The sequence below is a fragment of the Amblyomma americanum genome, chromosome 9 (genome assembly GCF_052857255.1).
Source record: "Amblyomma americanum isolate KBUSLIRL-KWMA chromosome 9, ASM5285725v1, whole genome shotgun sequence".
NCBI classification, from domain to species: Eukaryota; Metazoa; Arthropoda; class Arachnida; order Ixodida; family Ixodidae; genus Amblyomma; species Amblyomma americanum.
In genome coordinates, this window is record NC_135505.1 from 142,091,697 (window position 1) to 142,114,586 (window position 22,890).

Sequence of the window (22,890 nt, forward strand, 5' to 3'; positions counted from 1 at the left end):
AAGCATTCCGTGCGTTTTAGAAACATTGCGCCACGCACCCCGCCCAACGACCGAATCCGGCCGGGAGCCAGCACTTCCGCTGCCCGAAACGTGCCGATGCCAAAACTGTCCCCTGAGACGACGCAGTGCATTACCGATTCGTGGAAGAACAAGGCTAAGCGAATAGGACATGAATCACGCCATGACGTTGCCCTTCCGGTGATATGACCTTCACTCTACTAACAAGTTTAATTAGGACGCCACTGGAAAAAGCTGCTCGTTAGTTCAGTTCACGGGTACGAATCGCACTCTGATTGGCCAACCCGGCTTGATATGACGACACAGGTCGTTTTGTCCGCGGCCGTCAGGATGACGCAAATGTTTCCTGTATCTGACATTGAAAGTTCACTGGCAGCCATTGTTGGGAAAGTTGGCACTGCATTTCGGAAGCTCTCTGCGTGTTCCTTCGAAATACAAACTTAAGGTCAAGGTTTCGCTAGATATCGCTCCTGTGGCGACACTTTGGGCAAATGTCTTTATCCGTGGCACAGGTGGATCCTGAAGGTAATAATAATTATCACAATCCTCCCGCACTGCTCGCTTATGAAAGCAGAAAGGCTAATTTGCTCTTGGCAAACAGGCAGAACATAGTGGAAACCGTCACCGATTGTGGTGCAGTTCGGCGTTCTGAATATATCTCGAAGACTGGCGCCAAAGGAAAATGACGCCTTCAATGCAGCTGTATGCCCCCCCCCCCTACTATTCAGAGATGTGAGCTGGAATCGCCTCTCCCCGTCATATTCTTGGTCGCGTAAGGACTGCAACAGCAACACCTAGGCCACGATATACGGGCCTGGTCAGACAGCACCTTTGTCCAATTTGTAAGTACATCCCAAGGAAGTGCGCTTCTAACCAGCGTAGTGTCGTTCTGTAGCATTTCTGGAAGCCTTAAGCCCCAACTCGATGGACACATCCTAGGGCACGGTCGTACGCTGGAGCCTGTCTGCGCATGCGCGAGGCGAGAGCGGGGCGCAGATATCTGTACGTCAGATAACCGCGCCTGCGCACGCGTCGGAAGCGGGATCCGGTTTACAACAATAGGAAAACCCCGAAGCTCTCGGGGACTTTTTCTCCATCGCTTGGAGGTCTTTCAGGTTCCCCCCACTTTTTTTCGCGGTTTAAGCTGTCCTTTCAGCACCCCCTAATCCCCTTTTCTTAACGCCTTGAAATTCTTTCCCTCGGCTCGAGAGGGGGAACGAGCCAGCACCAGGAGCATGCCCCTTTTCGACGCCCGTCGCGGCGCTGGGCGCGCAGGCGCTCCGCACATACGCGAGGAAGTGTCCATGGAGTTGCCGCTTTAAGCTCCGGAGGGATGAAAATTTGAATTTTGCTCACCACTAAGAGATTTCGAAAACTGAGGATGCAAAACACGCCATACAACGTGGACAACCGGCAAGCTTGGTAGGCTGTACATTTCTAAGGCTGGAATACAGTTGAACCTCGTTATAATGAAGAAGCCCGGCGATTACTTCCTTATAGCCTCTGTTGACCGAGCTTCCAAGAGTAATCGCCATTCCTTCATTATATCCGTTATAGCGAAGTTTATACATCCACGCTGAGTCCGATCATAACCCCTTGGTCGCAATAACTTGCTCTTTTTGAAGGTCTCTTCGTAGCACTCTGTGGAGTACCCCTTGTTTGTCTACACCCGCAAAAGTTGCCCACACAACCTGAAAAAAAAAAAGACGCGAATTTCGTGCGGCCATTTAGAGGGCCAGGCACGTGAAGCAGAATAAGAGACGCACGACAGCATTCCAGTGCAAAAATAACGACTCTGCATTTATTGAATGCGTTGTTTTTTCACGCTTTTCTTTTTCATTGCTTCGTTCTTTGCCGAAGACTATATGTACAAGTCGGGCATTGGGGGAAATGGGAGGGGATGTTCATTGATTTGCATCTTGTAACTCCTAAGGTACTTCATAAATATACATATGTACAGGACTCTTTTTCGCATATTCTTAAAAGAAATATTACAGATATTCATAAATTATGTTGGGCACGCTGTACAGAGACAATCGTGAGAGCGTAGGAAAAAAAAAAGTGTATAGGCACAGGAAATAACGATCCTTCTGAGGACATACAAACAAAAAAATGAAACGAATGCAATTTCACAGACAGGCATGTACTGTCTCTCTTTAATAAAAAAACATGAGCTCACGCCAAAGCGAGAACAAATGGACACACACACATACACGGACGACTATGGCTCTCCGGTAGTGACGTCAAGGCCGTTTCCTGTTTCTAAAAACCGTTACGCATGACTCGTAAACCACTCTCGATTCGTTTACGCAAGGGTTACACCCGTACACTTAAAACACCAAAAAGAGGACCAGCTTCACTTTATCAGAAGAGCTAAACCCATTAAAGCTTGGTAGCTCACTGTTAGAGGCTTCTGTAAAAAGGATTACGTCTTATGACAATTTCACAAGAGAGAAGCACGGCGAGCATAATAATGCATCATAGGAGGTATCATGTCATCAGAGCAGGTGCAAGAATACATCCGGCATCCCACAAAACGCTTAAGATCAACACAATGTGCCATTAACACTCTCTATCGGATCACGAATAGGTGCGATTAAAATGCGTGCTCTTAAAAGTGGGCTGGGCTGGGCACTTGGAAGTTACAAGCCGCAAGACAGATGGCGCAATAGATTTCTAGGCCAACTAACAGCCTCGGCGACATGAGCACACAAACCAGCCTGCGCCCTAAGATAATGACGCTCGACCCCCTGCCTCAGGGCAGCGTTACTGTGGTGATGAGCGTAAACCTTGCGTAACGAAACTAGACGATTGTGAATAATTAAACAGTTATTATTAATAATACTCTTTGTGGTACAATCGGCCGCCTTGGCTGCACGGGTACTCACGACTCGGAGACACCGCGAGCGGCACTTAAACATCTTCTCTTAAAATAAATAAAAGGTGGAACAGAGAACGGCAGAAAAAGAAAAAGCAAACATGGAGAAACATCTCGACCAAGCTGCCGCCTTAATGTCACTTGCTTTTATTTTTTTTTCCTAGGGAAGGTAACTGAGCCGGGTTGCATAGCTGCCACTGTGCATGGTCAGTAAATTTCCTGCTCTTCAAGCTTCACGATACTATCGTACCCCTCATTTCAAAAGCGCGAAGACATGACCCTAGAGCATGACAACAATGAGGTCGCGGATGTGCGTCATGGCAAAGTCTTTCGCGTGACGGTCAGGCTCACAATGCAATTAAAAATGTTTATTCAAAACATGGCGCGCAAAGGAATATCATGGCCCTTAAATTAAGAATTTCGCAGTTTCACCTCTATGAGCACGTTTGACGTTTGTGAAACCGGGTGGTGATAAGGGAATAGCTAAGATGAGTGATGCAGGAGCATGAGCAGCAACGAAAAAGGCGACCTGGTAGTTAGATATGCCAGGATGAACACCTACATTTGAAAAAACTCCAGTTCCACATCCTTGCTGACACAAGCAACAAGCAATAAGACTATGAGAACAAGAAACAACGAGCCAAACAATAACCGAGAAATCAGCTGGACAGCGCATGCTTCGAAGAGGTACAGAAGGATTTGAACAGGTGAAGTCTCAGAGCTGTGACTGGAGCAAATTGATGACTCCACAAGGACTTGATTATGTAAATAAAACAAAACTATTTTCAAACCACGGTTGTGGAAATGCAAGAAGTTTGAAGAGCGCTATAATGGCTCTGAATGTGGAATTGACAAGATCTATGCCAGATATATAATAGACAGCTTACAGGCAAAAACAAGAACTGCTCTGCAACCGCATGCAAGACTCTTAGTTTGAATAAAGTCATACTCCGAGCAAAGCGTCCCCATGCGTTTGACACCCCGTGGCGCCATTACCTTAGCGCAAAATAAAAATAAATTACGGACGGAGAGGAAAAAACAGGTCAGCGTGGAAGGATTAGAAGGGTCTAAGAAAAATGCTCATGAGAATGTGAAAGTAAAAAAACAAACTGCTAACAGGCAACAGCACCAAACAACATGGGCAGGAAAATGACCAGACGACTGAGACCAAGGCACAGGCACCATATATATGCATACACTCAAAACAGCCCAAGAGGAGGAACGCGTTATGAAAGAATGCATCTAGGCAACAATGTCTCCAATTTTTCTTTCGAAACAAAAAAAAAGGTCACCTAATAACTAAAATTAAGGAGATTTTGGTGCAGAAACAAGGCTGTAAATGGTTATGCACTCTGACACAGAAACAAACATTGAAACTAGGACGCAGATGCAAATGAAACGAGCTGCACACCTGTCTCTATTGAGGCACTGCACAGTGAATACAATAATGCTGTATAGAAGAACGCTCCCTCTTATGACAGGCATTTAAAAGACACCACGGACTTGGCTGGGTCACAGAGATGTGAAAGAAGAATGGGTAATAAAATTAATCAACAAGCAATAAACATGAGAAAAAAAAAGACAATAATGCATGAAAACAAGAAAATGGTGGAAATACCCAGACGGTTTTCTTAGGACTCCGCAAGGACACACGCAGCAAGGCACACAGGGCCTCTGCCACGGTGTCCCAGCTGACTTCGCAATAAAAAAGGGAGCCTCTGGCTTTGAAGCGTGCGCATCAAAAGAACAGAGACCATAGGGAATATAGAACAAGCTCTTTGGATCCATGAGTGGGTGACGATACCAGGTGGCCCTTCTTTGCAGCGGGTGACGAGGTGGCGGTTTTCACCGGCAAAGAAGAAAACGTTCTGCAGGAGGCACATCATCACGAGTGTTTTGCTCACATGGGCACGCCAAATGTCCTCTCTCACAGTTCAGTCCTGAGCGGCACCTCTCATACGCACACACACTTGGGAAGCATTTATATTAACGATGGAGACGACGGAAGAGAAGACTTTTCTGGGATGACTATTTTGGTTGTGAGGTCGTGGTGACAGCTTGCATGTCACATTGCTGGCTTGCGTGCGCTGCCCTTCACACATCTGCATTACACGAGTTTCACACATGACGACCTCTTATCTTCCCTCGCTGCCGCTTCCTCCTACACCAGCTCAGGGAAGGGGTGCCTGTACAGGCATCACGCGAAGCGTCACTAGCACATCAGGGGCAGTGTTGACGAAGATGGCACGTGTGGCATTGCCGAGCAGACGATGACGACGACACAGTGGCTCGTAGCGATTACATGACAGCTTATGATGTCACAGTCACATGATGGTGGTGAATCGTGACGTCATAAGATGACAGGCAACAATCCTGACGGCGGCATGTAGCAGTCACGTGACTTCTGACGTCAGTCACTTGATGACAGCGACTCGTGACGTCACAAGTCAAGTGGCGACGATCACGGCGATGTCATATCCCCGAAAGCGAGTCCTCGCCCCAAGCTTCAGCTCTTCCCCAAGAGGATGAGGAGGGGCTGGGATCGCCTCTGATCGTCGGCACAAGGCAGCCGGCCACGGTGACGCGATGGCAGTTGTGACGGTGGCACACTACCCACGTGGCACTTAATTTAGGGTAGAAGTCTCGTGTCGGTCACACTTCTGTCGCGAGCATGCTTTCGTCCCGATAGTGGTCCTCTATCACGTACACTGCATTGCTGCCCGTGACTGGCTGGGGCTGTGGCGGCAACGGCTGCTGCTGTTGCTGCTGCAACTGCTGCTTGGCAGACACAATGTCATCCTCCTCAACTGCCACATTGCCTCCCACTCTGGAATCACAGCTGCAAGGAGAGAAAAGAAGACAAGGTCAGTACAAAGCTCATCTAGTATTATGAGTGCCACTCCTTCTACTGTGTCTACCATATAAATCCAAAACACCGATTTCTAGTTTCTTAGCACCTTTGCAACACAAGCGATAATGACATGGACGAATGTTCACTGAGAATTCATGCGTGCTCTGCAAATCTCCCTCTTAGGAGGCAAAACCACTGCAGCAGAACACCTTCCTATAGACACAATGGTCAGCCTATTAGTAGCATCTATACATAAGTTCACACTTCTATGTGGCACAGGCATATTGCAGGAACTAATGCCTAGTCCTTTTTAACAAAAAAAGCCAGCACTCGCCTTTTTGGGGATGATCCTTGTAACGAAGCCCGGTCCAAGATGTGCTGCGCTGTCGACGCGCCACTGTCATTGCCACCAGGCTCCTGGTAATGCCTGCTGAGAGTCCTCGTGTTCGCGTACGTGCCTTCTGCGTCGCCGTCGTCAAGTGAGAGCTTGCTCTGCGCCCTGGCCGCCGCCACAGCGGCGGCGCCCGCAGAATCTACATTGAGCACCTTGGCCACGGATCCCGTGGCAGCCGACGAAGACGTGTCCCCGTTGGCCTTCTTCTGGAGCGGCTTTTCAACGAGCGCGTTGACCACAACGACCGGAGGCGGTGCCTTGCCACCGGCGCCCTTATTGTTCATGCCATGGTGCTGGACGGCGTTCCTCTCGTTCTGACGCTGTGCTGCCTCAGCGTCGCGGCGCTCCTTCCAGCGCCGGCGCTGGCAGACTATGACCAGGGCTGCCACCAGGGCCCCAAGAGGCACGGCCACGGATGCCGTCACGATGAGGGCCAGCTGCATTCCCGACAGCTGCTCCTCGGAGCCCTTTTCGCTGCGGCCTCTGGTCAGATCGTGGCCAACATTTTCGTCCCGTCTCGCCGAGGACCTGCCAGGCTGTACCACGGCCACCCTGGGCGCGAGGGCTGGCGGGCGGTGCTCGCAGCGTTCCCCGCTGAAATCGTTCGGACAGCGGCACTCGAAGCGGCCGGCCAGGTCGACGCATACGCCCCCGTTGAGGCACGGCGAGGAGGCGCATTCGTCCAGGTTGACGGAGCAGTCCTTGCCAGAGAAGCCGGGCGGGCAGTTGCAGCGGAAATCGTTGACCAGGTCCACGCAGCGGCCGCCGTTGGCGCACGGGTAAGTGAGGCAGTCATCCACATCCTGGTTGCACAGCCTGCCCACGAAGCCTGGCCGGCACATGCAGCGGAAGCTATCGGCGCCGTCCAGGCAGGTGGCGCCATTAAGGCAAGGGTCTGACGCGCAGTCGTCGATGTTAGTCTGGCACAAGGGGCCCTCGAACCCCTGTCGGCACTCGCAGCGGAAACGGTGCTGGTCGCCCCCACCGCCACCGGAGTCGCCGTCGGACAGCGTCACGCAAGTACCGCCTGGTCGGAGAGAAAAGAGGCAAAGGATTCGAGGTTAGTTACCCTGGCAACACTTCCATCACGCGATGGTTAGGAGTGCGTGCGGCAATAGATATTTGAAGAGCTACAGTGCTGACATCCCCCTTTCCTGCAAGCATTCCTGCCGCTGGCTGCTATTTGTGCACGTTTTTAGTGCCGTGCTCTTAAAGCTTCACAGTGCTGCTCAACTTCCAAATGTTCTTCACGAAAACAGAACAATAGGCCATTCTTGGCCAGCAATATAAAGAGGTTCATTACGTCTCTTTGCTTTAGCACGCAAAAAAAAAAGAAGCGACCATCTGTCATCGCGACCAGCCGACATGTTCGAGGGGCAAAAAGTATACACTGACCGTTGGCACATGGCGACGGATCGCAGGGGTCCCTCTGCACCTCGCAATGGTCTCCAGCAAAGGCGTCCGGGCACAGACATTGGTATCCGTCCGGCGAATCGCGACAGCTGCCGCCGTTGTGGCAGGGGCTCGAGTCACACGCGCTGTGCGGCACCTCGCAGTGGCGGCCCGCCAGCCCTGGCGGGCAGCTGCACGTGTACCCGATGCCTCCGGACGCGGTGGCCGAAGACGACGCGTCCGCCCTACAGACGCCTCCGTTCTGGCAGGGCGACGCCAGGCACGGGTCCTGCACCAGCTCGCAGTCGGTGCCGGCGTAGCCGGGCAGGCAGGCGCACGTGTAAGATCCCTGGCCCGTGTTAGTGCAGGTGCCGCCGTGGCGGCAGGGCCGGTTGTTGGTGCAGTAGTTGAGGTCCTGGTTGCAGAACAGTCCGCCCCAGCCCTCGTCGCAGTTGCACTGCCAGGGCTGGGAGCAGGTGCCGTGCAGGCATCCCGGATAGCGGACGCACCGGTCGCACAGCGGACCCTCCCAGCCTATGCGGCACTTGCACTCGTTGGGCTTGTCGCAGTCGCCCTGCGGCTCCTTGCAACCTTTCAGGCAGATAGCTGCAGGAATTAAGATGAGGGAAGAAACCGTGAGGCCCGGCACAAGGAGTGCAAGGAACATACAGCCTCAGGTAAAAATTTATAACTGGCTCCAACATGTCCATGGGTTCATGGCAAAATCCCAAGTTGGCCCCAAGTCAGAACAACTTGGATCACTTAGATCACTTAGTTCCAGGGACGTCACCGCAGGCGGCCGCCACAATGGGCCGCCTGATGTCGCCACCAGAGAAGCGATCACGATGAAGCCCGTTAAGCCTGACTGCAAACGGTCGTGGTTCAGACTTTTCCGCAACGCAAAAGTGCGCCCAGTTCTATCGTAACGCATGAAGCACTGCAGGGAAGATTATACATACACACTTTGCACAAGTACAGCACCCACGACGTCATTTTAGAGACACGTGTGAGGCGACGCTTCGAGGCAAGTCACGGATTGCGTGAGAGAACGAGAACATCGAGTTCGATAAGGAGAAGAGGACAAGCGCCGACACGCAAGCGCAGTTAAGAGACCGGCCGCCCCAACGACACGAGGAAAAACGGCGCCAGGCTCGGCCGTAGTTGCGCGCGCAACACGGCTTCCTCCATCGGTCGCTCACGCATCCAAACTTGGGGGCATTACCGGAGGACACAACGGAGGAAAGGGAGCCCCCGGAGGAGGCGGTGAATGGGACACAGCGGCTAACAGCGAAGCAGAGGGATACGCGACGCGTGCAGAGAAGAGCCCAGCTCTCCCTTCCACTCGGGGACAACACAGCAGCACTCAGGGCGCCGATCGCGCACCGGCAAACGACCATCGGCTAATGATGAGCGGCAACAAAAGAAGGGGAGTCCGGAGGAATGCTTCTGTTCGTGCAGGCAAACGCCCCCTTCTCTTCCGTAATTCTTTTTTCCTTTCTACACTCTTTTTATTATTTACCTGGCGCGCGCGCAGCGGGAGAAGAACTATAGGAGGGGGTCCCCCTACGCCGCCTCGTAATCGCGCAAAGTGGGGGTGCCCCCGTCATGCCTCCGACCAGTACTGCGTTCGCGTCCTTCCGGCGCACCATCTTAGTGCACGCTTTTCTGTTCGCGCCCTGCGTACTGCACCGACCGCCCAGCAGCAGGCGAACGTTTCACCTCCCCTGACCGACCCCCGAGGAGCCACTTTCTTTCGGCCGCGAACAAAGCGAGCCTCTCCTCAAAAGTTGGCTTCCTTCGTCACTTTTTTTTTCGGTGCTATTCAGGAGCAAAACTGAGCAGCGCCGAAAAGCGAAAATGACTTCGAACGGCGCAAAAGTAAGAAAAAAGAAAATCTCGGAGCAAAGCAGCCTCAACAGCAGGTCAGCGCGAGAGGTTAAGCTTCCGAAATGAGCACCGCTCGCTTGTTTTTTTACCTACTACCACCGCATCGCCTCCCGTAAGGAAAGGAAACCAGAAAAGAACAAAGAGGACGAAACACCCAAAGCAGAGGAAAAGCGGTGCGGCATGATTGGAGAGGAAAGGTGCGCTAGGAGGGAGCAGGTACAAAAAAAAAATAAATACCAGGGCGCGCGGGCGGTTAGGAGGCAAGGACGGGGCCTCAAGCGAGTGGTGTACAAGTCCAGGAAGGCAGGTGATTATACCGCTAAGAGCCTTACAAGAGGGAGAGCAAAGCCAGAGATTCCCGCTCACTACACCGCCTCCCCCATCCGTCCACTTCGGTCGGCGTACACGTACCCTCCAGGCCCGCCCGGTCGGCTACCTGGTGAGCTACTGAACTGCCCGGCGCTACAGCTATAGGCAGACTGGCTACCGCTTCGAGACCGATGCACGCCCCTGCACCTCCTAAGAATGTCGGGAGTACAGCCCGCAGGGCACAACTCGTGATCGCAGCTAGTTGAACGGAAGCTCTTAAAGGAGCCGCGGTAGCCAGTGTGTGAGGCAGCCTCAACTCAGGCACTTAAAAAGAGTTCAACCTATAAAGCATGCTGCTCGCGGATAAAAGAAATAAAGAGCACAATCAGCGCTAGCATTCAACGTTTTCAATTAATAAGCGGCGAATTTCAGTCTTCACTTTCACGTCCTGCCTTAACACTGGGTCCCTTGCCAACATTGGCACCCATACAGGTTTCGTGTTTTTTTTTTCTATTTGAAGAAAAGCATTCAGGAACGGCTACCAGAGTGGAAAAAAATAATGGGATCTTCAGAGCACGGCAAACACGAAACGAGCCGCTGAGAAATCAAACAGCGCACGCCAAAATTCCAGTGCGAGATCTGGCGTCCGCGACAGGACGGGTTCAGCAGCGCTGGCTGCAAGTGGCGTCCGCGACAGGACGGACTCGGCCTCGCTCGCTGCCCGCGCACGCGCGTACAACGCCGGAGCAAGAGACAAGGCGCCGCATGCCAGAAGTACGAGTAAGCTGCGCGGCTCGATGATCCGGACGGCGGCGGAGTCGGCACGGGGACCGTGTGAACGGAAACGGTTAAATACCACGAGCGGGGGGCGCACTGCTCCCGACAGGAGGACTGCGGAGGAGATGAAAGGGAACGTCGGCGACGAACGAGCGTTCCTTGCGCGCGGCGGGACACGCAGAAAGAAGAGACGTCCTCCCTCGGCGTGCTGTTCTGCAGCGCGCCCCTCTGCACTGCTCTCGGTCGTGTTCCCATGCCTCCAGCTTCTTGGGAATGCTTACTCCTTCCCTCCCCCCATTCCGTCGAGTGACAGAACTTGCGCAAGCATGAAGAAATCATGCGCGAACCTGCACTATACGCGAAGTTGACAAGGAAGGTAGTGCGATTGGCAGGCACGATCAGCGTATACATAACTTCACTTTTTTTCTAATAGAAAACTACCGATTGATCGATTGGCTTTTATGTGCCTCCAGGTAGGCTATAGTGAAGGCCTTGGTGCTGGGTTAATTTTCATCGCTTAAGGTTGTACAATCTGTCCCGAAACCCCCCTATCGACGTCAACCGTACACATACAACTGGCTTCCCACGAAAATCGAGATGGCAAACATTTTCGCTGAGAGAGGTTTGAGACTGGCGCAGTTTAGCCATCACTTCAATACTGCGATCACACCTACCGGGAGAGTCATGACACGTCGCATTGGTACCCGTCCTGCACCTTCTCACTTTTCCAATTCGCTTGTAAACTGACTCTTTCAAGCTCTTTTTTTTTTGACGCCCGCAGCGCAAGTGAATGTCCGCAGGCACTGACACTCACTGCTAAGTTGCGAATTGGAGAGAGGCCCAACCCATGTTTGGACGTCAGCGACATCGCCTCTTCCTTTATACCGCATTCGAAGTTTAACGATTAACCAGAAACAAAACTGCAGCCGAAAACGCCAGAAACCGAACAAAAGAAAAAAAGGCAGCACCGAAAATATAAAGGTAGACGGCAGACTTCGCGAAAAAAAGCAACCAAAAAAAGTGAACCATAACACCGCATTTAGCGAGAAAGAGAGGGGAAAAAAATCGCCCGGCCAAAATTCGCACGGGAAATTCCCTCCCACCGGCCGTTCCGAGCGCGGAGCCTCAAAACGACCTGCTTTGCTCGCATGCTACTACCTGTTCGGTCACACCTCGCTCGGCTACCGCGAGAGAAGGTTAGAAAAAAACAAATCGCACAGAAATCGGGATAAAAGAAAGAAATGGAGAAACGGAGACAGAGAGAAAAGGCCCGTCCGGGTCCGCTCCTCCTCGCGCGACCGGCGTGTAAGTACCGCCCGCTGGCCAAAGGGACTCCGCCGAGGCGGCCATCATCGGCGCGCTAACGCATTCACAGCCACGGCACATGGGAACGCGCCTACTCACGGCGCAGCAACGCGGCCCAGAGGGGCCCCCGCCTCCTTGCCCGGCGAGCGAGCGACAGAAGAAAAAGCAAAGCGCCGACACTGCTGCTATACTCCACTATTCCTACTCCGAAGAGGAGGAGGAAAAACATACGGTAGCAGCAGCGGCAGCAGCGCATGCTTCGACAGACAGAGAAAAGAAGAATATGTGAAATGGGAGTCGAAAAGGCGAGTTGCCGCCGCTGCAAAGGAGAGCGCCGATGGCGTCGACGGCGTCGGTGGCGTTAACGCTGCACGCCTTCTTTCGCCAGCACCGACAAACACATACGCGAGAGTCGAGTCTGCAGATACGGGGCGCGCACAATGGGCCCATTTTTCCCCGTTTTCTCTATATTTTTTATTTCCTCGCCATTTTTTTTTCTCGCGTCTTTGCTCCGCGACCGCGTTATGTATCGAAAAATGCCCGCGACGCCCGACTCGAAACGCGCGGTTTTTCGCCGAGCTTACAGCGAGCTCGCCTTTCTTTGTGCTTTTTTTTTTGTCCTCATCGTTCTCTGCGTTGCTGCTTCGTAACATTTTCTGTCCGCGCCTGCCTACAGTGCGCCTTTTGGAAGGCGGGGGATGGAATAGATCGGAGCAGGCAAGAACTTTGAAAAGAAACAGAAAAAAAAGTAGTAGCAGCAGAGTACGAGCAGCGGATCGGACGCTTTCCAAAGCTGAATGGCCAAGCCCAGTCAAGCCAAGACGGAGAAACGTAGAGGGATAAGGTGAGCTACAAAAAAAAAAAAAACTACGCCCGCAAAGCCGAAGCGAGCGCGCGCGAGCACCGAAACAATGGGTAATGGGCGTGACCCGGAGCCGAGGTGCTGAATCGAGGAGAGAACTCGGCCGGGCCGACAAGGAGACCGGTGGATGCGTCGGACAGGAAGATGCGGGTGGGTGACTGAATGGACCGCTCAATGGACTGCTGCTCGGGCGACGCGCTATAGGGCTGTTTGTTTTGCTTCTCTACTCGCAATATAACGATCTCCCCCCCCACCCCCCACCCCCTCACCAGAAGCTCGGACGCGCAGATTTTACTCAATGGAGGGTCTCTTCCACGGCACGGCGATGCGAGCAGGTGGCGATCGAGAGAAAGAAATGCTCTTCGGAAGTCCCAACGACCGCAGTGTGGAGAAGACGAAAAGCAACCCAAGGAACGGGGTGTCGAAGAAAGACATACGTTTTTTTTTTAAATATAAGCGTCCACACAATTCAGGCCCCATTCTTGTAGAGCGACACAAGAGCGTTCTGAATAAGAAAGCAGTAAACACGAAGAATGGTTTTCGTAAAGCTGCCGGCAGATTTCGCGGACAGCGATTCTCGGAGCTTGCCAACCAATGTTCCCAAGGTAAAAAGAAAAAAGAACAAAGCAGCATCATGAGCGCGTTTCGTGTGCTTTTTTATGTTTGGTTCCCTTCGCGAGAACGCGGGTTTCAAATTTCGGCAGTGGAATGCCCCCAGTATACATACATACACGGTATTTCTTAATAGCAGCAGAGACGGCAGCTGGATACAGACTCTCTCTGGACTCTGTGAAAGGGGGGGGGGGGGGGGGAGAAAGGTGACATGCGCGACACTTGACGGTCATACACCGGAGAGGGGGGCGGGGGGGGGGGGGGGCAGCCGCGCAGTTTTGACACGCGCACATCGCGTGTCTCACGCGTTACAAGCTTTCAGCCGAATCAAGTTCTTCGGCAAACGACGCATCTCGTCTCTCTCTCTCTCTGGATCCGACGAATGAGGAGGCTCACACGAAGCGAAAGGAAGGTGTACTGCGAAGGAGTAGGAGGAGGAGGGTGAGGAAGCCGTCGGATCGCAACGCTACGTCTTCCCAGACAGCCGTCACCAGCACCGCGGCGTCGTCTCCGCGCGGATCCTCCCACGACGGCCGAAAACCTCTTCCCGAGAAAAAAACAAAAAAGATGAGCGCAAAATAAAGGCGCCGACCGAGTGAGGAAGAAGAAGATGAGGCAGTGCCGAGAACGAAAGTTTGCGACGCGCTCACGTATTTGTTTATATATATTTATATTTATTTTATTGCACTTCGTATACTCGGCTTCTCACGTTCCCCTCCACAGACGAGATGCTTCATCCGCGCCTTTTCACACGCTTCTTCGCAGTCCCCCCCCCCTCTTTACAATCTCCGGGCCTTTTTATTTTTTGCTCCCTTTGCCGTCTCCGCGCGTGTTTCGAGTTTTCTGCCGAGGTTGACGATTCCGTCCGGCTGCCACACGTCGCTCGCATATGTATGTATCGTCACTGCGCGGTAATATGCAGGACCCGAGGGAGAGAAGTCGTCCCCCTTGCCCCTGTCTCTCTCTCTCTCTCAAGCACACACACTGCTGCCTGCATTTCTGTGTGAATCCATTGCCGCGTCTCCTTTATTTTAGTTTGTTTTTCGCGAGAAAAAAACGCATCGGTCCTTCCCTCCTAGGGATGAGTGTTTCTTTCGGCTCTTCGATGGAAAAGACGACGCGTAGCACCTCTCGTGCCGCACACAAACAGTTGCCGAGACCGAGTCGCCCTCGAGAATAAGCGACATCGACAGAGACAAAGACTGCCATTTCTTGCGCGGGGTTTCTCCGGGGTGCCTTTAAATCAATGAGACGGGTCCCAGGGAACGTCTACTTAACGGTTAAGCGGAATTAAAAAAAAAATCATCCGTCTTTCCCGTACAGAGGCAGTTTTTCCGACAACCGCAGGTCCCGCAGGCTGTAGTGGCAGCGGTGTAGGCTGTAGGTACCACAGACGTCAGGTGAAAGATCGAATAAATGAATAATTGCTTTTTGTGTACAGGAAATGGCGCAGTATCTCTCTCATATATCGTTGGGCACCGGAACCGCGCCGTAAGGGAAGGGATAAAGGAGGGAGTGAAAGAACAAAGGGAGAAGTAGGTGCCGTAGTGGAGGGCTCCGGAATAATTTCGACCACCTGGGGATCTTTAACGTGCACTGACATCGCACAGCACACGGGCGCCTTAGCGTTTCGCCTCACAGCGAAACCCCGGCTATTACGAAATCCCCTCCGCTTACCCCACAAACGGTTTGGGCAAGAGGCAAGTCAGCCATCTAACGTAGCAACGTTGTGTACCCTGGAACAGAACCACTGGTGGCAAGCTGCGTCTTATCGGCACCCTGTTCGCCGTATGGGTTGTTTGATAAGAGGTGACTCCAAGCGACTGATCCCCGTAAAGTGACAGCGGTTACGCGAGCCCGACCGACTTGACGAGAACCCTCCTTCCCTCGTGTTTCGACGCTGTTCGCCCCCACCACCTCCACAATGAGAGGTGTAGCGGAACGGGGCGACCACATCATCGGCCAAGTCCGAAACCCGATGCACCCTCGCCGCGACAACTGCGCACGCTGCGGCGAGTCCCCCCGCACAGGTGCCTCTGCAAAGGGTGCCCGTCGGCTGCGGCCCGAGATACCGAAGAGCGCCGAGCGGCGTCGTTCGTGTTTGGGCGTGCTGTATGCGGCGAGCGAGCGGAGCCAGGCAGGCGTGGGCGACCGAGTCAAGGTTTTCCGGGCGACCCCGCCGAGAGGAGAGGTCCGCATCGTCGACGCGTCGATTCCCCGGCTGCCAAGCGAACGTCGGCGGCGTCGGAAACGAGCTCCCCTTTCGTTTCCCACGGCCTCCCCGATACGCGGCGGGTCCGCTGAGTCGTCGCCGCCGCCGCCGCAGAAAGGTCGCCCAGCTGAGAGGGGGAGAGGGCGGCGGCGAAGCGCGCTTAACGAGCGAACCGAGCCGCGAAATGCGACGGCCGCCGGCGGAAGAAGCCACGACCGATTGAAACGCAGCGGCGGGAAGCTAAACCCGTGCTGGGGAAGACAGTCAACCGAAATAACCCACGATCTAAATGACAACGGAAATGAGGATCGTAACAACCAGGCAAGAGATAAGGTAGGAACGGAAGCCCCGTTGAAAAAGGCCAGAGAAATCATTTCTGTCGTCATACCGAAACCGTTGTACAATACCTTAGAGCGCAAACCGCCCACAACAACGCACATGCTGCGGAATTTCGGGACGGGATGTCTTTTTTTCTTTCTCGTAACCCTACAGCAGTTGTCAAAGTTTCCTAAGGTCGCGGATTAAGCCTGGCCTAGATGACGGCGACCGCATTTGGATTAGACGAAGGGAAGACGTTTGGCACCCCCCCCCCCCCCCCGCCCCCAGTCTCCCATCTGCACTAGTCCGTCGAACTCAATGCGAAGTCCTTTACTTCACTGCATACCGCTACTTTCGCTTTAGCTTCCCCAGTTAAACCCTTTGGTTCCGGCTTTAAACTTTAGTTAGCTGAACTTCGGTAAAGCTTTACTTTAGCTCTGCTGTTACTTTTATCTGCTTGCCTTTCAAACCACCGTCGTTTTAAGTTTTACTGCGCGAGCTAAAACCTTCACGCGAATCGCAGACACCGAGGCGTCAGAGGCGCACAACCGACGCGACGCTTCGGAATCTGCGCGGGTTGCTGCCACGTATAATTCACGCGAAGAGAGGCCCCCGCCACCGATGCCAAACTCGCAAGTGAACACACAAACGCGGCGCCTTCGGAGAGGTATTCCGGTGACTCGGCGGACGGCGGAATCGACCGACTGCGGCAGAAAGATCCGCGGAAGAAAATAGAAGCGCGCAGAGGGGCTCCCCCCCAGGCGTGTCAAGCGAGGCACGAGGAGAGGTGGGATGTCACGGCCCGCTGGATGGATGACTCTCGGGTGGGTGGGGGGGAAGAAGAAGAAGAAGCACGGAGGAAAAGGGGTTGCGAAATAGCGGACGTGACGTCACACGAGCCTCCTCTTCGTCGACGCCACAGCGGTGCTGCAGGGTGGCCCGTCTTCCGAGGAAATCCGGCGCCGAGGAGAGCGTTTGGACTCCGACGGCGGCGCAGCACACACACACACGCACTCGCCCGTTCATTCATCGAGGCTCGGCCTTCCCGCTATTCCGAGACGCCGAGTCGTTCTCTCTAGTTTCGACCGAGGACAACAGTCAGGGGTTCCAAAACCGAACGCGGCAAACGTGGTACGGTAAAAGCGGCAGACGTCCGTCATGCCAGGCGGTTGTTTATCGGAGGTCCTAGTCATGAAGCTTTCTATACAAGGCGCAGAGTGTCAAACTCCGCCACTCCGATTGCTACCCAAATCCCAAGGCTGGCCGACTGTCGCGCCACTTTCGGCAGTGAGAGTAACTGCTCAACCCAGGTCAGAACACGGTTCAGACCAGAGGCGCCGCCACTATATGCTTGCCCCGAGAAAAATGTCCGAAGGTCAAGCCCGGATACTGTGTACCCTAATTACTGTAGCAGAATGATTGCGAGAACCAAGCGCGGGACACTTTCGATCGGTGGAGGAAAGGCCGAAAGCTTCTGAGAACACCGTCGCGATGAGAGGCGCATACAAGGAAGCATGTAAGCGAATAGTGAAATCACACACCTAAGCCAGCGTCTCAATGCTCAGTGGTGAAGTATACCAGCCCATGTGAAAGAACACTTAGCGCTCTCGGCACGCAACTAGACGGCTCGGACGTGACGTCGCAGGTGCCCCACCCGTAGCAGAAAGCAGGCGAGACACTGACCCTTGGTGCAGTAGTCGCCCTTCCAGCCGGGCAGGCAGACCACGTCCCCGCCGCCGGAGCACGTGTAGTGTCCGAACTTGTCGTCGCGCGGCCGGCACAGCTTGGCGCAGTCGGAGCCGTAGTAGTGCTCCTGGCAGCGCACGCGGTACGAGAAGGAGAGGGCGGCCCGCTCGCGCTGCAGCGTGCCGGGCGTCCACGAGTCGCCCACGTCCAGCCACTTCTGGGTGGAGAGCTGCGCCACCAGGGTGCGCTGGACGCCGGCCGAACCTGGGGGGGAGAGAAGAAACATAGGCACGACGTGTAACCACTCGAGGCTCTCCTTTCTTCGCTGCTTGCAGTCGGATATATACAGCTAGAGAACGAAGGGGCTTTTCCCCGTCAGAGAGCCCCCTTACAGCCAATGGCGTCGGCCGATTCTTGTGACCCCGCTAGCGTGACAATGAAGGGAGAGGCAAAAGAAAGGGGATAGTCCCCTGCCTCCCTAGTTCGGGATAGTCTCCTCCCTGCACTGTCAGCTGTAGTGGGAAACAACGCTAGAAAGCACTCGCTTTTTCCCCCCTCAAAGGACCCCATTCCAGCCAATGGCGTCGGGCGATTCTCGTGACCCTGCAAGCGCGACAATGCAGGGAGCGACGCCACAATGGAAAGAGGAGTCTATCCCCGACCATAGAGGGCAGGGATTATCCCCTTTCATCTACCACTCCCTGCTTTGTCATACTAGATGGGTCATGAGAATGGGCCTACGCTATTGGCTGGAAGGAGTCCTCTGATGGGGAGAAGCCGCTCCGTTCGTGAGTTGTATCTTATTATACGGGGTTAATCACTGTGATCCTCTCACGGCACTTGCTCCGTGGCAGGCAATGACATCGCATACGCCCCCGCGTTCTGCAGCAAGTGAGCACTGATCGCCGAGTTTGCAGGTACAGTTACGTGCGCGGCGCTTATCCTTCCGAAATGTTCGAAATGCAGCGAATACCCTTCGACACGTACCGAACACTGTGTCTTCACGGAACCGTTACACACCCACAGTGACGCACATGCCCCGGAGGAGGTCTAGAGTCATATGGTAAACAGGCGAAAGAGGATAACTCGGCGGTCGGAGCTTTCACCCGCGCCGGCAACAAACAGGTCTTCGGAATGCCAATGAGGAGGCGTCGCGGCACGAAGACAGGATGTCCTTGTTACGGGGCGACCCTTACACCGCGGTATCGTCACACTTCTCTTCTTTCAACTTCTTTTTTTTTCTCCGCCGCTTTTCAAACTAAGCCGAGCGGGCTACACAGCCAGAGACAACCCCGGGGAGCATCGCGAACTCGGACGGGGCAGGGTAGGAACGGGGCAGGGTACGGGACTTATACGGCCTTCCAAGAAAAGCGAGCCAAGACAGACGCGACACACACAAACGCCGTCGTCCGTCTCACACATTCATTCACCTCGCGTCAGGGCCAATTAAAAAGCACCGCGCGACAGGGGGGATGGAGGGAGGGGGAAGGGGGTGAGCAGGCGGCGGTCGACCCCCAACAAACACACAACCACAGAACGGCAGACTACACGTCAACCGACCCCAGGAGCTCTCCCCCCCAGCTCGATTCGCTCGAAAGAGCGGGCAACCAAGCCACAGCGAGCGACCCGCGACGCGAGCCACGGCTAGACAATCCAAAGGAGCGAGTCGGGTATCACAGAGGAGGGGGGTCTCTCTCTTGACGAACCGACCGTCGTCCTGAGGCAGCAGCGGCAGCCAGTCGTTGCCTTCCAATTAACCGCGTTCCTGGCTCCTTTACGGACTCCCGCACCGCCGTGCTGTACGGCCCCTTGAATGGGAGCGCAGAGTAGCACGATGAAGTGGAATAGGGGGGGGGGGGGGGGGGGGGGGGGGTCAGTTCTTTTGTCTTCTCGGCTGCTTCCCCCCCCCCCCCCTTCCGCCATCCCCCCTTTCTCTCGTTCGTGAAAGGGAAGAGGATGAGAAGGGTGAAGGAACTTGATCGCGTCGCGTGCGCTGTCGGCTACCTCCGCTTCCTTTTTTTTTTCTTCTCCCCCGCCGGCTAGTGAGGCTACCCTTTCACGATGGGAGACCGCGCGAAAGTCTCGGGACACCGGCCGCCGCTAGACCGGGAACGCAGGTTCGTGCGACGCCAATTAAGCGGACGCGATTACCGCGAGCTCTAATCTGGGCTAGTTCGTTGCTGCAGCAACACGCTTCTTCGGACTCTACCAACCCGAAAAAAAAGCTCGCGCAAAGGAGAAACGCGTGCCTAGCCAACAAGCGCTACTGTTGCACATGTGTGTTCTTTTGTCCTTAGTTTGCCCTTTCGTGCTCAGCGCAGCAGTCTTTAGACTAGTGCACGAAGCGGGGAAGACAGGGAAGCGCCGGTTTAAAGCTGCGCAGACGGCAGCTCTTCTCCGTTCCCGGCATGCCTCGCGCCTCTCTCTAAACGCCGAAGCAGACGACGCGGGTCGCAGACGACGCCGCAAGCGGAAGCATGGGGGAACCAGACGCAGACTAATCTGCATGCATGCTATAACGCGCCGCTCCTGTATAGCCTCGGCGCATTAAAAAAAAACTCTCGAAATCGGCGAGTGAAACAACGAAAAGACACCGGAGCAGTTCACACGGAAGTGAGCGGGGGACCGTCCGAACGCGTATCGCTTACAAAGGGAAAAAGACAACGGCCCAGCAGCAGGGCACAGCAGTGTGCCGAGCCGCGGGAAAAAGACCGCCTGCTCGGGCCACTGGGAAAGCGTCAGATAAGACAAGAAAAGACGCCACCAGCGGCGACAGTCGAAGGCGAAAGGCAGCCACCGAAGGAAGGAAGGAAGCCAAGCACGCGGGCGCAAGGTCACAGAAACAGTGGGCACCCAGATCTCTCTCTCTCTCTCTAGCGCGCGCGTTACCCTGCCTCTAATGGTCGCGCGCGAACGGAAGTAGCATCTGCGCACGGGAAAAAAAATGAATAAAAAAAATGGGGAGGTTATAGCTGCTGGCTTCTGGCGAGGCTGAAGTTATTCGAGCGCACTTTCTCTGTGCGCTTTCTGTTCTCGGATCGCCTTTTCCCATTCCATGCTGATTTGGCCAATATAATATTAAATCACCGAAAATTGAAGTAACATAACTTGATTTAATTCACGACGTTTCGGCTGGGAAAAAGGCTGGTCCTCCAGCTCAAACGTCGTGAATTAAATCCTGTTATGTTTCTTCAGTTCTTGGTGATTTTATATTATATTGACCAAATCAGCTGCCAGAAATCACTTCTGGTGTATATATATATATATATATAAACTGCGTATAGACCATTTTTGTAAGGGCGCTTTTATAAGCTTCTCTTACCAAATCGCCCACAAAGTGTGCGCGAGGGAGTCCCCGAGATGTTCGCCACCGTTTTCCCACCTCTCACGGAACTCCGCTCGTAGGAGAAAGAGGGAAAATAAGTGCAGAACCGGCTGCCGAACAGAGCGAAGAAACAATGCGGGCACAGCCGAGCATAAATGCGCGTCGTCAACCATAACGACCAGGGTGAGCACCGCGCACGGAATCGAAAGAAAAAAAAGAAAAAAGAAGGGCAGAAGAAACAAAAGTGGCCAGTGACAAACTAACAGACGGCGGAAGAAACAGCTTCGCAGACGGCGCACGCAAAAAATGCAGACGACGCAGCAAGATGAAAAAAAAATAGGAAACGGTGGGCTGCAGCAGACGACATGCGCGCGCACAATCTGTGCGAAGACAACAGCAGACCAGGTAGAGAAAAAAAGACAGACCCAGAGCAGGCAGACTCGGGCAAGGAAACGAAGCGCGACACGAGTCCAAAAACTGCTCTCGCGCATAACTTCGGAGGTGGAGGAGGAAATATCCACGCGGAGCAGGGGGGAAGGGGGGGGGGGGGTGCAGGCGTTCTCTCAGGAAAAACGTACTCTGGTGCAGCGTATAGCAGGCACCGCCTTTTAAACCACCACCACCACCACTACCACCGAGGCGGCGGTGGCAGGAAGCTATTCTAGCAGCCCACGGGAAAACAAAGGCATTCCTATCATCATGCGAGGAGTCAAAATAAAGAAAGCGCCACGAAATCAGCACCCGGAGCACAGCCAGAAACATACACACGCAGAGACCGAGGCAAGAGCTCCGCACTGGAAGCAGAGAAAGGGAGAGAGAGAGAAAAAATAAGGGGGGAGGTGGTGAAAAAACAAAGGCAGCAGCCAAGTGGGGGGGGGGGGGGGGGGTTAAATAAAAGCGAAAAGCGGCTTTCGCGGACACGTAATGAAGACGAACGGAAATAAGGAAATGCAGAAAAAACTGAATGCTGAGAGAGAGAGCGCACATGCAGAAGACCGACAAGTCGCCGAGCAGACGATAGAAACGAAACAAAACAAAAACAACAACGTCCTACGACGAGCCGCCAAGCGAAACAGTGGGGAGGGGGGAAAGGAGGGAGGCCGCGCGAAACGACGACAGCTAGCGACCAAGTTAAGGTGGAGGAACCCGAAAAAAAAAAAAGAAGTTTAGGAGAAGCGACGGCGTCCGTGAGACCGCGACCCTCAAGGCAGCCAAGCGCAGCGCGAAGAAATTATATCGGCCTCGAAAGAGCCTGATTTTCCCACAACTCGCTAAGCCGCCCCGGTTGCTCGCTCCGCTCGCTCCGCTCCGGCCTCTCTCGGCTGGCTTCGCGAGGAGCAGACGACCAGGCCGCCGCTGAGGCACACGCAGGCACGGCTTCGCACGAAGATGCGGCCAGGCGTGGTTTGGGAAAAGAAAAAGGTAGACCTGCCGATGGTTATCGGATGGAAATGAAGCAGACGACGGGCGATCACCGAAACGAGACGAGCGCCGCCGCTGCTAACACACGCACACAGCTAACTAACTATCACAGCGTTGTAATTCAGCGCGCGCTTGGGGCGGCGCCAGCCGATCGCCGTGGAAACTAATTAGGCGCGCGAGCAGCCAGTGACATAATAAGCACCAGCTATCGGCTGGAAGATCGCGCTAGGGAATTCCATTTTAAACTGCCGGGGAGGCAACACAATCACCGCTTAATCGAAGGCAAAAAAAAAAGGGGGGGTTATTCGAGGACGGGAGAGAATTTAATTGAATTGGCTGTTGGGGAAAGGAAATGGCGCAGAGTCTGTCTCACATATCGGCGGACACCAAAACCGCGCCGTAAGGGAAGGGATAAAAGAGGTACGGTGAGAGAAGAAAGGAAGAAACAGGTGCCATGTAGTGGACGGCTCCGGAATAATTACGACCGCCTGGGGATCTTGAACGTGCACTGAAATCGCACAGCACATGGGCGCCTTAGCGTTTTGCCTCCATAAAAAGACGCAGCCGCCGCGGTCGGGTTCGAACCCGGGAACTCCGCATCAGTAGCCGAGCGCTCTGACCACTGAGCCACCGCGGCGGGTG

The 22,890-nt window shown here is 54.1% G+C and overlaps 1 protein-coding gene across 1 annotated transcript in view; it reads right to left on the reverse strand.

The window, feature by feature from the left end:
* Nucleotides 1–2,071: 2,071 nt before the first annotated feature.
* The window catches only part of LOC144104667 (uncharacterized), a 39,915-nt gene continuing 19,096 nt past the window's right edge, over nucleotides 2,072–22,890 (reverse strand). Inside the window, exons 4-7 of the mRNA XM_077637807.1 lie at nucleotides 17,499–17,765; nucleotides 7,537–8,139; nucleotides 6,082–7,168; nucleotides 2,072–5,735 (exon numbers count right to left, since the gene is read on the reverse strand). Coding sequence (XP_077493933.1) covers nucleotides 5,549–5,735; nucleotides 6,082–7,168; nucleotides 7,537–8,139; nucleotides 17,499–17,765 — 2,144 coding nt within the window. The 3' untranslated portion in view covers nucleotides 2,072–5,548. The remainder of the gene's footprint in view (nucleotides 5,736–6,081; nucleotides 7,169–7,536; nucleotides 8,140–17,498; nucleotides 17,766–22,890) is intronic.